The 12,818-nt window shown below is 45.2% G+C and overlaps 1 protein-coding gene across 1 annotated transcript; it reads left to right on the top strand.

Annotated features, from left to right (window-relative positions):
• Window positions 1-4,618: 4,618 nt before the first annotated feature.
• Window positions 4,619-6,408, top strand: LOC124696975 (cytochrome P450 94B3-like). Its single transcript, XM_047229632.1, has one exon. The coding sequence runs from the start codon at window positions 4,664-4,666 to the stop codon at window positions 6,254-6,256; it is 1,593 nt and encodes a 530-aa protein (XP_047085588.1). The 5' UTR covers window positions 4,619-4,663; the 3' UTR covers window positions 6,257-6,408.
• The last annotated feature ends 6,410 nt before the right edge of the window (window positions 6,409-12,818 follow it).

The raw sequence follows: 12,818 nt of genomic DNA, 5'->3' as shown, positions 1-12,818 counted from the left end.
CTTATCTTTATCCAACACAGATTCATTTTCATTGATAACAATATCACATTGAGGGTTTGCTTGAGGAGAGCTAGTACCAGCATCACAGTTCCTTTCATCACCTTCATAGATTTATTAAGGAAACAAATAGAAAAAGTAAAATTAAAACAGAATCATAAATACCGATTATGTATTATAAGTCACAAAACAAGAAAACATACCAGTAACATTTGAGTCAGCAGGAACCTTCTCCTGTTCAGAAACAATGTCATTGCAATGTGAACTCTTGGCAACAGCTACTTCATGCTCGTCCATAACATGAACATGATCACTTGCAGCATATTCTTGTCGAGGGCTTGAAACAATATTGTTGCACTACCTACAAAGAAAAAATATAAAATATATGAAAACCAAATACTTGCTTGTAGTACTTAAATAAATATAGAAAACAATAATAAAAAGGAGTGTGCTCTAGCAAGAATTGGAACTTAATTATCTACATCAATACCAAACACATGAAAAAAAAACTATGGAATCTCCAACAAATGTATAATATATAAGATCAGTAAATATCCGACAAAAATGTATACTCTACAAGTCTCCATGTGCTAATGTTCAAAAGATTGTTTAAGTATAACCTGTAGGTGGCTGAAAGTGTGTCTCAGAAGTAGGAGGATGCGAGTGCGTGCCAGTTGAATGAGGCTTGAAGTGGGTCTCAGCTGCAGGTGACTTCAGAGGCGTCTCAACTGGAGGTGGCTGACAGTGCTCAGAAATAGCAGAGAAGATTTATGTGGACATTAAATGAAAACTTGTCTCGAGCAATTTTGTAACATCAGCAACAATCTTCTCTTTGTTTGATTCAATTATAGAACCAACAATTTTCTGTAACTGAATGGAAAATTGAAGAAAGTTACGACAAAATAAACTAGACAAATAAAGGAGAAATCAGGAAATGAACTACAAAAACATATGCATGTAGAAAAACTTCAACATATAAAAAAGTTACATGAGATATAGAAAATATGCACAGGAACTAACATGAAGAGGTATATCTCCAAGATTATTTGAGTACACATTAAATGGATCTGAATTCATATTATCCTGGCTTGAACTTGGCACATTTGTACTTGGCGCATCTGAATTCATATTTTCTGTTTCAGTATAACCAAGAGAAGCCAATACAATCTGCTGCCGCTTGGACTGACTATCCAAGAATTCTTTAAATTGAAGATTACCGTAAGGAGTACACGACTTCTCCCTAAACTGCACATTGTAAAACCAAAAAAAGGAAAAAAATGAATTTCATAAACAGCAACAACAGAAATAGATGAAAACATGATGTAATACATTGGATAACAGAAAACTTACATTGATTGCTCCGAAACAAACCCTTCCTGAAGATTGAATTCTATCAACCTGAGTAATAAGCTTGAAGTCAGCATTGTCAACATGAAATAACCTTGGAACGCCATAGTCAATATTGTGCTGAATAGAGCATGCATTTAGTTCCAAGAAGTCCATATAAACAACCTACAAAAAGGGAAAACACGAAATAAGTAATGTCAGCCTAGATACAAAAACAGCTTGAACAGAAAATGAGAATGGAGTTTTGCTTTCTACTTACTGCTAGAAAGGGAAGGCAGCCACCAACATAAATTGCTGTACTTGGGATGCCATTAGGAAATTTCAACAATTTCTTTTTAAAATTTGCAACTTCATTGAGCAACACTTGAAGTGAAAGAGCAGGCCAGTCAACACTAGTCATCGTAGCTAGACCAGTCAACGAATAAAGAAACCTCCAATCAACAGTATCAGATGTGGAAGGGCAAAGAATAGTTCCCAGAAGAACCATCATGAAAGTCCTCATAAATGATTCCTCATCCTCATCACCTTTGAGTTGATCAATAAGCGTTCTCATGTAGATTTTGTTACCAGTACCCATGTACTTCGCCTTCAGCAAATTTACCTTATCTACTATAACAGAGTCCTTGCTAGATAATTTTGCTATGGTACCACCTAAAATTAAAATAGGATATTTATACATAACTCAGTAGACATCAACCAGCAAAAAAAACTGCGCATGCACCATCTTGTCGAACAAAAACAAATAAAATACCTGCAGGGATTCCAACAAACTGTTGAATCATATTCTTGTGGAAGTTTATGCATTTATGTTCATGACGAAACATAGCACGCTCAGGCACCATCTTATCCATTACCCAACAACCATAGGAAAAACAACCCTGTGTTTGAGTTCGAGAACAAGTTCATATCCATATTTCACCACGAATCCAACCTGTTTTGGTGTAAGACTTTTCATTGCAACCTCGAAGCGCCGAACAGAAAACCTCATCTTGAAACGGACAGCAGGATCATCACCTAGATCATCTTCTACAGAAGGCATATCTGGAGAATATGAATTATTTTAGCACATATAGGAACCATAAAAAATTAATCCAGATTTGGTAGCAGATCATTAAGTGCCTATTTGAGCCTAACAACAGTAGAAAAGCAAAGCAGAAAAAACCTTAAAAAAAACAAATGGCTAGAACCCTAATTGACAGTAACAAAATGGCTATAACCCTTATTAACAATAGAAAGTAATATGCAACAAAAATGATAGAAAATCTAACCTCCCATATGTACCGCGCGAAGAAAAAGGACAAAGGACTTCTTCGGGTATCGACGAGAGATCCGGCGACAGGGGAAGCGGGGCGGCGGAGGTGCTCGACGGGGATAGGGGACCTTCCGTGTGATGCGGGATGAGTGGCCGCACCAGAAACACTAGAAACGAGCAGCGACAACAGGTTCGGCGAGAAGGGGAGCGGTGCGGCGGAGATGCTCGACGGGGACGGCGACCATTCGAGCGATTCGGGACGAATGGCCGAAGCAGAAAGAGTAGAAACGAGCGAGCGAATCAGAAACGCCGGGAGCGGCCACGCGGAGGAGATTCGACGGAAATGCGAGCGCGCGGCGGCGAAGACACGCTGGAAAACGGAGGGGCGGAATAGGTGGCGGCGGCGAGAAGAACCACCTCGCGATGCAACTACCAGCGAGAAAAGGGGAAGACGGAACAATATAGGAACAAGCTCTGTGTGAAGGGAACAAGCATATCGAAAACATCCCACAAAAGAGAAAATGGGCTGAGCCCACTAAGAAATCCCTATAGTGAATCGGTACTCGCTAGCGCGCGCTAGCGAGCAGTTTCCGCCGAATGTGATGTGACGACCCAGTCAACTCTGCCCGACCCTTATGTACGTCAGCGAATCTGAGTCCGTCGTGGAGTGTAAGAGCGGCCGACTGGCAGCACTTGCGCCGTCAGCACAAGAATTACCAGTGGCGGGCAAAGACGTTTCCACCGCAATGGTGTGCTGCCACTGAACGTAACGAAAAGCAATGATAAAGAGGAATCAGGTTTCACATTTCGCAGCATCGGTCGCCGAGCATAACGGCGGCCGACCGGCAGCGGCAGGACTTGCGCGGTCAGCCTAAGACGCTTCCATTCCACCACCCCAACCGGTTCGCCCAACACGGCCACCACCACACTCTTTTCCTCCTCTGCTTACTTATCTTCTTCCGGTTCACCTACACTCTAAGAGCATGTCTAACAGGCCCCGTATAACCCGTCCACCCCGTAAAATTCCGGCGACATACGGGGCAGGCGCGGTTTGGGCCGTCTAGCAGGCCCCGTATTCGGGCCGCCCCGTTTCGGCGGAATACGGGGCCCAGGAAATCGGCCCCGTCGCCCCGTACATATAGTGGGCGCGAGGTGCGAGTGAGGGGTTAACCCCTCACTCGCAACCCTAGCTCCGCCGTGCGCCGCCGCCTCCTCCTCCCTGCTCCGGCGAGCAATTAGTCGCTCCCCGCGCCGCATTCCACCCCGGATCCGGCATGGACGCCCGCCGCCGCGATGCACGCCTCGCCGGCGAGCGGATCGAAGCGATCCCGCTCGCCGGACAACGTGGAGGATGCGTGGCGGCGCCAATGCAAGAGATCCGCCGCCGGGAGCCGGCGTTTGGCCTGCAGGTACGCCGGCGCCGCGTACGTCCCGCCGAAGCTCGTTAACCTCGCGGCGGGCGGGCGGCCGGTACAACGAGGATCCGCCGATGAAGCCGATGAGCGGGCCCAAGTTCGACGAGTGGCGCGCCGACTCGGGAGCGCCGCCGCTGGGCGAAGGAGGCTTGGAGCAGCCGGGAGCACCGGCGCCGGAGGAGCTCCGCTCGCCGGCGATGAGGAGGAGGCCCCGACTTGTTGAAGGAGCTACGACAGTTCCTCAAAGACGACGCCAAGAGGAAGAGGGCGGAGGAGGAAGAGGTGGCGGCGGCCATCGCCGCCGCGAAGGAGGCGGAGTTGCGGGAGGCGGAGGCGGAGGCGGACTCGTACCTAGTCGACCTCCCGAGTAGGTTCGCGCATTCTGGATGTAGAATCGTTGATCCGTATGTATGATCCGTAGTATGATCAATGAAATTGAACTTCCCGGGGTTTTTATTTTTGAAAATACGGGGCGAAATACGGGGTCTGCTAGACGGAATGGTTCTTCCGTTAGCAACTTTTCGATACGGGGCGAAACAGCGGTGGGATACGGGGCAGAAATATGAGGGGCCTGCTAGACATGCTCTAACAAACCACGCGGATCGATAACCCCCCACGCACTGCCCGACACGTACGCTAGACTCCAGCGACCATGGCGATGGCAGCTTTGCTGCTGCTGCTACCGCTCTTCTTCCTCGGCGCACTCTTGGTCCTTCATGCTGCCCGGAGTGTCAACCAGAAGGCGGGGCTGCAACCGTACCCGCTGCTCGGCCACCTGCCGCAGTTCCTGGCTAACCGGCACCGCGTAATGGACTGGATGACCGAGGTGCTCGCGCGCCAGCCCACCTGCACGCTCGTGTTCCGCCGGCCGGGTGCCATACCGGGCGTCATCACCGCCAACCCGGCGAACATAGAGCACGTCCTGCGCGCCGGCTTCGACAACTTCCCCAAGGGCCCGCGCTTCGGGTCCATCCTCCACGACTTCCTCGGCCGGGGCATCTTCAACGCGGACGGCGAGGCGTGGCGTGCGCAGCGGAAGGCCGCCAGCTACGAGTTCAACACGCGCTCGCTGCGAGTCTTTGTGGCCCAGAGCGTGCACAGCGAGCTCCACGGCCGGCTCCTCCCGCTGCTGCGCCGTGCCGTGAGCTCCGGCCAGCCAGTCGACCTCCAGGACACTCTCGAGCGGTACGCCTTCGATAACATCTGCCGCGTTGCCTTCGACCACGACCCGCGCCAGCTCCCCGACGGAGACGAAGACGGCAGCAGCGCAGACCCGGAAGCCGAGACCGCGAGCAGCAGGTTCGCGGACGCGTTCCGCGACGCCGCCAATCTCAGCGCGGGCAGGTTCCGGTACGCCGTCCCAGGATTCTGGAAAATCAAGAAGGCGCTTAATCTTGGCTCCGAGCGGCGGCTGCGCGAGTCAATCGCCATGGTGCACGGCTACGCCGATCGCATCATCCGGTCGCGGCGTAAGGAGATGAGCCTGGGGTGCGAGAAGCACGACCTCCTGTCCAGGTTCATGGCGAGCCACAACGACAGTTACACCGAGACGGCCCTCCGCGACGTGGTGATTAGCTTCCTTCTCGCGGGCCGGGAGACCACGTCCTCCGCGCTCACATGGTTCTTCTGGCTGCTGTCCTCGCGTCCCGACGTGGAGCGCCGTATCCGCGACGAGGTCGCCGCGGTGCGCGCCCGTCGCGCGCGGAGCGATCTGGACAATGCCGGCTTCGACCTCGACGAACTGAGGGAGATGCACTACGTGCACGCGGCCATCACGGAGTCGATGCGGCTGTACCCGCCGGTGCCAGTGAACTTTCTGCAGGCTAAGGCCGCCGACGTCCTGCCGGACGGCACAGTGGTGGGGGCGGGGTGGTTCGTGGCGTATAACTCATACGCGACGGGACGGATGGAGTCCGTGTGGGGCGAGGACGCGCGGGCGTACCGACCGGAGCGGTGGCTGGGCACGGCCGATGGGACGTTTCGGCCGGAGAGCCCGTTCCGCTACGTGGCGTTCCACGCGGGGCCGAGGATCTGCCTCGGGAAGGAGATGGCGTACATCCAGATGAAGTCCATCGTGGCGTGCGTGCTGGAGGAGTTCAAGCTGCAGGTGGATGGCGAGTACCGACCACGGCAGGTGCCGTCGCTGACGCTGCGGATGGCGGACGGGCTCCCCGTGAGGGTGAAGGCTCGGGGCAATTGGTTACCACGAGAAGATGGTTTTCACAGGATGAATGATGTATCGTAGTCCTAATGTTAGATGGATGGATACTCCAGTCAGCTAAGGCGAATCGAAAACGAAATCGTACAGAACAATGTTAGGTAGGTACATTATTGATAGTATTGCTTGCAGTAGTCATCTCTGTGGAAAATAATTTTTGATAGTTACCTTCGACTTTTGAGTTGAACATCATAATTTTTTTTTATAGTGCTTTGGCTCTTATGTATTGTAAGCTGGAATTGATGAACTGGAATTGGATTCACAAATATTTGTTATTTCATTGGTATTCTAATTATAATCTACGATTTCACCAAAATTTCAACTACTAGGTTCGCAACAAACTCGAATTACCTATGTACCATGTTATTTGTGTCGAATCTCAAGGTCCATCCGCCGCGATGTTTACTACTCGCAACCTAGCTCATAGTGATGGAAGAGCCGCCCCGAACCGTCATTTTTGCCGGTGGGCAGGCTCAACTATGGTGATATTTCGTAAAAAAAAATCTTCCTTTCTTGTATACCATATCAAGCTTATTCTCTCTTCTTCAACCATAACACGAGTTGGCACCGACAACCATAGATGAACAAATCGACGGAATCAATCACTTATTGTTCGATTCACTCATTAGAAATCATCTGTGTATTTTGATTCACTATAACCTTAAAACTATTTAATCTTCAATTGATCTTACTTGTAATATCACCAAACAATTAGTGTACTTCTATCTAAAATAAACAATTGATTTATATTCCAACTAAGCACATAAACATTGATATATCTTCTCTTGTTTGCATGTTTAAGTCCAAGAATCAAAATTAATTCATTATAATTAATATTTTGGCTTGCAGCATGAGATATTGGGATCAAATAATTTTTGATAATATAGCTTGCAGTGGAGCACTAATTTAACTTGGATCATGTAAAATAAGCTGAATATAATATGACCCGACTTGAGTAATTGGAAATGAATTGCGAAATTGGATTGTTAGCAAGTATTGTAATAAAAATGTTTGGTGTATTTCAGCTCACAGATTCTAATTTTCTCTAAAAGAATCTTATAGTCCCATCCACCTCATTTGTCCTTCTAACTCCCGAGTTCATAGCGATGGCATGACCAACCCGACACCTATTCACTAATTAATTTGCGTGTATACATGTTGTTCTTAAATTTACTCTATGTGTCTGCGGCTATTTTTTAGATGCTATAGATTGTGTTTAACAAATACCTCAACAATTATTTCTAGGGTTTTTGAATATCTAGCTTAGAATATAATAGTCTTAGTGTCTAAGGGGACATGCTCTTGAAGTATAAGCTTTATATGATTGCCAAAGCTTACAAGCTTCTTATTGGGCGTTAGGTTGTTCCATTAGCATTTGTACTAGCTAACTCATGTTGTCAGAAAAAAATTCAGTTGTTCTACTATCTCATGCTTCAGAATAGCCTCAAGTACATGATCATGTGTGAAGCTATAAATACGCTTGGAATCGCCTTGTAACACTCATTCGGTTGAACATAATGATCTACCTTAGTTGTTGATATTCTTCTCATTATAATTAGTGCTAAAGTTGTGGAAGCTTCTCTAAACATTTGATTGGCACCGCGACGTTATTATAAAGCCCATGTTTGGTTCTATATCTTTTGAAGTTACTATATGCTGCAATACTATCATTCATTTATAGTGATTCGAGCTCAAGAACATGATGACCATGTTCTTTAAGCTGGTATCTTGCTCGTAGAAGAGCAAGAGTCCAACCTTGGGAATATGATGAATGCATTTTGCATCATACTTTACCTTTTTTTCTTTTTTATTAGTAGTGTACGAATTTACTATTTTACCGCGCTTGCATGCATCTATTCTGCTTGTTTCACCAAGATCTTTGAAATAAGAAGGCTGATGAACAAACCAATTAATGCGATCATTTTTTGTGCATAAATATGATGATTGGAAGCAATAAATATCTTCCATACAATTACACCTGGAGTTCAAGCCAAGGTGGCAACTCGCGAAGACGCGAGTTATAAGCGCTTAACAACCAACGGTATATCGAGGTCCACCATAATATCCCACTGTACCATGCGGCATTGGAACCTCTTCATCGAGTACTTTCACCCTATGTGATCGGATCAGAGATTAGAGACACAGAGAAACCAACCAGAAAACACTGAAATCTCATATCCGGATGGGATTTGGAGCGGTAACCTTTAGAAGGGCATACATATATATCCACCGGAACTCAGATCTTGGAGGCTACGACATCGACTTTCATCATAACCGTCACCATCTCCACCACCATCATCAACTCCTTCATCCATCTCGTGTTAGTTTTATACTTGTTTGATCCCTCATACTTTGTTCATATAATCATGATGACCTTATTTTCCTCCATGTGTGATTAGTCCATTAGTTCTTGGGCATGGAGAAACCTAGGACAACCATGACATGAATAATGACTATGATGTCTTCTCTTCTATCAGTGTGCAGTAACTTTCTTAAATGATGTTGTGAGAATGTTGACCTCGCAACCCCAGCCGCCGCCCGCTAGTCCTGGCAATGCCGTTGAAGCCGAAGCGTGCCATTGATGGCGCTGCAACGACCATGCACCCATAAAAGGTAAGTGATGCAGCCGCGTGATAACCCACAAGTATAGGGGATCACAACAGTCTTCGAGGGAAGTAAAACCCAAATTTATTGATTCGACACAAGGGGAGGTAAAGAATACTTATAAGCCTTAACAACTGAGTTGTCAATTCAGCTGCACCTAGAAAAGCACTAGTAACAAGGGTGATGTGAAAGCAGCAGTAATATGAGAGCAGTAGTAACAGTAACACAGCAGCAGTAATAGTAACACAGAGGCAATGGCACCAGAAAATAGTTGATACTACTTCCAATGACATGTAGGAACGAGTATATGATGATGAAAGATGGACCGGGGTTCCCAGCTATCTTCACTAGTGGTAACTCTCCAATAACAAGTGTTGGGTGAACAAATTACAGTTGGGCAATTGTAGGATTGAAAGCATTAAGACAGAACATCAAGATTATTAATCATGTAGGCATGTTTTCCATATATAGTCATACGTGCTCGCAATGAGAAACTTGTATAACATCTTTTGTCCAACCAGCCGGTGGCAGCCGGGCCTCAAGGGAATCTACTGGCAATTAAGGTACTCCTTTAATAGAGCACCGGAGCAAAGCATTAGCACTTGGTGAAAACATGTGATCCTCATACCTAAGCCTTCCCCTCCAGTTATCCCAGTTGTTGTCACTCTGGGGCCTCGGGTTCCGGACATAGACATGTGCAAACAACTTGTAGATACAATCTAAGCAATAAGTATAGAGGTTAAATCTAAGATCATACCACTCGTGCACTAGTGACAAGCATTAAACACAACAAGATTGCAGCAACAATAACTTCACAAACTTATATAGATAGACTAATCATAATGTAACAATTCATCGGATCCCAACAAACACAACACCGATTACATCAGATGAATCTCAATCATGTAAGGCAGCTCATGAGATCATTGTATTGAAGTACATGGGAGAGAGAGTACCAACTAGCTACATCTAGAACCCGTAGTCCATGGGGGAACTACTCACGGAGCATGATGGAGGCGGTGGCGTCGATGGAGATGGCTTCCGGGGGCACTTCCCCATCCCGGCGGCGTGCCGGAACAGAGACTTCTGTCCCCCAAAACGGAGTTTCGCGATGGCGGCGGCGCCCCTGGAGTCTTTCTGGAGTTTCGTCAATTGGTATCGAGTTTTTAGGTCGCGAGGGACTTTATAGGCGAAGAGGCGGAGTCGGAGGGGCCACGGGGCCCCCTCCCCATAGGCTGGCGCGGCCAGGGGGCCACCCACGCCGCCATATGGTGTGGGCCCCCTGCTGCCCGCCTCTGATTCTCCTTCGGTGTTCTGGAACCTCCAGGGGAAAATAAGATATTTGGTCTTTGTTTCGTCGAATTCCGAGAATATTGCCCGAACAGCCTTTCTGGAACCAAAAACAACAGAAAACAGGAACTGACACTTCAACATCTTGTTAATAGGTTAGTTCCGGAAAATGCATGAAATCATTATAAAGTGCGAGCAAAACATGTAGGTATTGTCATAAAACTAGCATGGAACATCAGAAATTATAGATACGTTGGAGACGTATCAAGCATCCCCAAGCTTAGTTCCTGCTCGCCCTCGAGTAGGTAAACGATAAAAAGAATAATTTCTGTAGTGACATGCTACTAACATAATCTTGATCATACTATTGTAAAGCATATGAGATGAATGAAGTGACTCAAGGCAACGATCTATAGTTTGCTAACAAATAGATAACATATAGCAAAACTTTTCATGAATAGTACTTTCAAGACAAGCATCAAAAAGTCTTACATAGGAGTTAACTCATAAGGCAATAGATTCAAAGTAAATGCATTGAAGCAACACAGAGGAAGATTTAAGTTTCAGCAGTTGCTTTCAACTTTCAACATGCATATCTCATGGATAATTGTCAAAACAAAGTAATATGATGAGTGCAAATAAGCAAGTATATAAGAATCAATGCACAGTTGACACAAGTGTTTGCTTCTAAGATGGAAGGAAGTAGGTAAACTGACTCAACATAAAGTAAAAGAAAGGCCCTTCGCAGAGGAAGCAGGGATTAAATCATGTGCTAGAGCTTTTTAAGTTTTGAAATCATATAGAGAGCATAAAAGTAAAGTTTTGAGAGGTGTTTGTTGTTGTCAACGAATGGTAGTGGGCACTCTAACCCCCTCATCAAACAGACTTTCAAAGAGCGGCTCCCATGAAGGACGTTATCTCTACCAGCAAGGTAGATCATCCCTCTTATCTTTTGTTTACACATGTATTTTAGTTTTATTTATGGATGACACTCCTCCCAACCTTTTGCTTTCACAAGCTATGGCTAACAGAATCCTCGGGTGCCTTCCAACATTCACATACCATGAAGGAGTGTCTATTTGCAAAATTAAGTTGCTTACTGATGAATCAGGGCAAAACATGTGAAGAGAATTATTAATGAAAGTTAATTAATTGGGGCTGGGAACCCCGTTGCCAGCTCTTTTTGCAAAATTATTGGATAAGCGGATGAGCCACTAGTCCATTGGTGAAAGCTGCCCAACAAGATTGAAAGATAAAACACCACATACTTCCTCATGAGCTATAAAACATTGACACAAATAAGAGATAATAAAATTTTGAATTGTTTAAAGGTAGCACATGAAGTATTTATTTGGAATGGCAGAAAATACCACATAGTAGGTAGTTATGGTGGACACAAATGGCATGGGTTTTGGCTCAAGGTTTTGGATGCACGAGAAGCATTCCCTCTCAGTACAAGGCTTGGCTAGCAAGGTTGTTTGAAGCAAACACAAGTATGAACCGGTACAACAAAACTTACATAAGAACATATTGCAAGCATTATAAGACTCTACACTGTCTTCCTTGTTGCTCAAACACTTTTACCAGAAAATATCTAGACCTTAGAAAGACCAATCATGCAAACCAATTTCAACAAGCTCTACGGTAGTTCTCCACTAATAGGTTCAAACTACATGGTGCAGAGCTTAATCATGATCTACTTGAGAGCTCAAAACAATTGCCAAGTATCAAATTATCCAAGACAATATGAAGCATTTTCTGTTTCCAACCAAATAGCAACAAATGCAATAGCTTCCAACTTTTGTCATGAACCTTAAAAGTAAAACGAAGAACACCAGTGTTCATATGAAAAAGCGGAGCGTGTCTCTCTCCCACACAAGGATTGCTAGGATCCGATCTTATTCAAACAAAAACAAAAATAAAAATACACAGACGCTCCAAGTAAAGAACGTAAAATGTGGAAGAATAAAAATATAGTTTCACTAGAGGTGACCTGATAAGTTGTTGATGAAGAAGGGGATGCCTTGGGCATCCCCAAGCTTAGACGCTTGAGTCTTCTTGAAATATGCAGGGATGAACCATGGGGGCATCCCCAAGCTTAGAATTTTCGCTCTTCTTGATCATATATCATCCTCCTCTCTTGACCCTTGAAAACTTCCTTCACACCAAACTTCTCATAAACTTCATTAGAGGGGTTAGTACTCAAAAAACTTTAATCCACTTTAGTCCTGTAGTGACACATTGCAAGAACTCAATAAAACATTAGCTACAGCTCTCCACGTCTAGAAAGCCTCACTTAAAGTCCACAAGAGACAATGCAAAAAAACAGAGACAGAATCTGTCAAAACAGAACAGCCAGTAAAGACAAATTTTTTAGAGGTACTTCCGTTGCTCAAATCATAAAACTCAAAACTAATGAAAGTTGCGTACATATCTGAGGAACACGCATGGCAATTGGCAGATTTTTCTGAGTTTCCTACAGAGATACCTACTCAAATTCGTGACAGATAGAAATCTGTTTCTGCATAGAAATCCAAATCTAGCATCAACCTTCTATTAGAGACTTTACTTGGCACAACATTTCAATAAAATAAAGATAAGGAGAGGTTGCTACAGTAGTAACAACTTCCAAGACACAACAAAACAGTAGAAAAATAAAAACATGGGTTATCTCCCAAGAAGTGCTTTCTTTATA

This window comes from Lolium rigidum, chromosome 3 (assembly GCF_022539505.1).
Source record: "Lolium rigidum isolate FL_2022 chromosome 3, APGP_CSIRO_Lrig_0.1, whole genome shotgun sequence".
NCBI classification, from domain to species: domain Eukaryota; kingdom Viridiplantae; phylum Streptophyta; class Magnoliopsida; order Poales; family Poaceae; genus Lolium; species Lolium rigidum.
The sequence above is the reverse complement of the archived record's forward strand: the minus strand, read 5'-3'. Positions and strand labels throughout refer to the sequence as shown.

Coding starts and splice junctions, on each gene's coding strand:
- LOC124696975 (XM_047229632.1), top strand. CDS start 4,664: ATGGCGATGGCAGCTTTGCTGCTGCTGCTACCGCTCTTCTTCCTCGGC.